The sequence below is a fragment of the Tinamus guttatus genome, unplaced genomic scaffold, assembly GCF_059628265.1.
Source record: "Tinamus guttatus ecotype Peru unplaced genomic scaffold, ASM5962826v1 Tinamus_guttatus_pri_ptg000447l, whole genome shotgun sequence".
Classification (NCBI taxonomy): Eukaryota; Metazoa; Chordata; class Aves; order Tinamiformes; family Tinamidae; genus Tinamus; species Tinamus guttatus.
In genome coordinates this window covers 29,087-31,649 of record NW_028288981.1, presented here as the reverse complement: position 1 = coordinate 31,649, position 2,563 = coordinate 29,087, and the positions used below count along the sequence as shown (strand labels likewise).

Here is a 2,563-nt window from a genome sequence, read left to right as displayed (position 1 = left end):
TCAGGACTCGGGACTCACATGCTGTGTTGAGTAGGTCATTGACCACTCTACAGGACACCTCCGTGTCAGATCTGGGTTCTAGGTTCATGGAACTTATGATGTCAAAAACCCCTGAAGATGTCCTCACGTTTTGGGTGATCGCTTCCTCCTTTCGTATCTCTCCTTTGCTGTCCAGCCACACGACTCTGGGCTCTGGGAACCATCCTTGGGACTTGCAAGTGAGGCCAATGCCCTGACCCACATGACCATCCAGAAAGACGGACGACCCATCACCTGTGGCTATAGAAAGACAAGCAAACATAATCAAAGGAAAACAGAAAACTAGATATTATCTGATCAAACAATATACAATGAAAGGGTGTTCTCCAGATTACACAGTCTGCAAACTCCAGAAAATTGCAAATTCAACACTGATTAAATGGTTCTTCCTGCGCTACATTAAAACGGAGACATTTATATGCAATATATATATTGCATTTTTGCAATGCTGCTATGGGTTCTGGCAGATGGTCTTGCAGTGGAACAATCTTGCCCTTCTGGTAGAATAAAGTTCACCAACATTTCTCTGTAAAGGGTGGCAGAAAGTCAGTGATGTTGGAATTTCACATGACTAAGGGTAGGTGAGATGAATCCAATAAATTGGTACCCCGTAGTCTTTATGGGCAACTGGACGTGGAAGAAGAAAAGCAGAAGTAGAAAATAGTCGAAGTAGAAAATTGTAGAAGTAGAAAATAATAGAAGTAGAAAATCATAGAAGTAGAAAATTGTAGAAGTAGAAAATCATAGAAATAGAAAATAATAAAAGTAGAAAATAGTACAAGTAGAAAATAGTACCAATAGAAAATAGTAGAAGCAGAAAATAGTAGAAATAGAAAGTAGTAGTAGAAAATAATAGAAGTAGAAAATAGTAGAAGTAGAAAATCATAGAAGTTGAAAATAGTAGAAGCAGAAAATAGTAGAAGTAGAAAATAATAGAAGTAGAAAATTGTAGTAGAAAATCATACAAATAGAAAATTGTAGAAGTAGAAAATCGCAGAAGTAGAAAATAGTAGAAGTAGAAAATCATAGTAGAAAATTATAGAAGAAGAAGAAGTAGAAATAGAAAATTATAGAAATAGAAAATCATAGAAGTAGAAAATCGTAGAAGTAGAAAATAGTAGAAGTAGAAAATAGTAGTAGAAAATAATAGAGGTAGAAAATAGTAGAAGTAGAAAATTGTAGAAGCAGAAAGTAGTAGAAGTAGAAAATCATAGAAGTAGAAAATAGTAGAAGTAGAAAATAATAGAGGTAGAAAATAGTACAAGTAGAAAATAGTACAAGTAGAAAGTAATAGAAGTAGAAAATCGTAGAAGTAGCAAATTTCTACCATTGCACTCACCAGCCACGGAGAGCTCCACCACCACCTCATCGTACCAGTTCTCGAAGAAGACGCTGCACGTGTATTTCCCCTTGTCAGAGACCGTGACATTCCTCAGGTAGAGGGACACATTTCCCTTGTCAAACTCGGTATGGAAGAAACTCGTCCTGCCCTGGTATCTCTTGTCTTCCGTAACTGGATCTTGTGTGTTTTTCCCATCGTAGATGCTCACATCAATTTTTTCGGAGTTTGTAGCAAATATCCACTGGATAGAAAGTCGCTCGGAGATGGTTTTAGCTTCCAGCTGGCAGGGCAGGATGACTCCTGTTCCAACGACCCCAATGACAGGGTTGTCAGGAGGGATGATTTTAAACTGGCCTGCAAAGAAATATATGGGCCATATGAATTTTATATGAATAAAAATCCAAAGCAAAGAAAGGAAATGTGCTAATATTTCATAATAGTCCTGCTTGGCTCTGGCTTGAAACAACAGGTAGAGAGAATGGAGGGCATCTCCTTGGGATTATAGAGTGTTTTTAAAACAACAGCATTACTACAAATATTATATAAGTATACAAATATTATATAAGTATATATTATATAAGTGTATATATAATTATATATATGTAAATATAAAAAATCAAGTATTGACACAAATATTGTATTGAAAAAAATATATAGCCAAAATCCTTCCCAAAATTTCTTTTTTAAATTTATTTCTATTATCCCCATAAATTATATGTCCTTTAAAATGAAAATATGGTTAGAATAGAACTTAGGTTTACCTGTGACCATGTGAATTAGCTGTAGGAAAATAATGATGTGGGGATTCATCACCCAGGGAAATGTGCAGCCCGTCAGCGTGCAGGTTTGGAGGACATCAATATGCAGAACTTGCAGGGCAAATTTTATCAGATTCCTGTAAACTTTTCAGGGACAGAAGAAAAATGAGAAAAATGAACAAAGAAGCAGAGCCACGTGTTTCTCTCTATATTGTAGGCTATGAAGTGACACAATGTTGAATCAAAAAAGCTTTTTTTAATGGGAATCCTCATGGAGGAAGCAGTAGCATTTCCAGAAAGGATCTTTAAAAGTGCTAGAAGATAATAATAATAATAAAAGACTTTTTCATTTCATTTCTGTTTTTAATAAAATGTTTCCACGTTTACAATTAGTAAATTTGTAAATTAACTTGGGGTATTCCTC

General features: G+C 35.3%; 1 protein-coding gene across 1 annotated transcript; it reads right to left on the bottom strand.

Annotated features, from left to right (window-relative positions):
• Nucleotides 1-2,191, bottom strand: LOC104565109 (butyrophilin subfamily 3 member A2). Its single transcript, XM_010211767.2, is given in 4 exon segments — nucleotides 1-31; nucleotides 33-279; nucleotides 1,379-1,735; nucleotides 2,143-2,191. Coding segments are annotated over 4 exon segments (684 nt in total).
• Nucleotides 2,192-2,563: the final 372 nt, after the last annotated feature.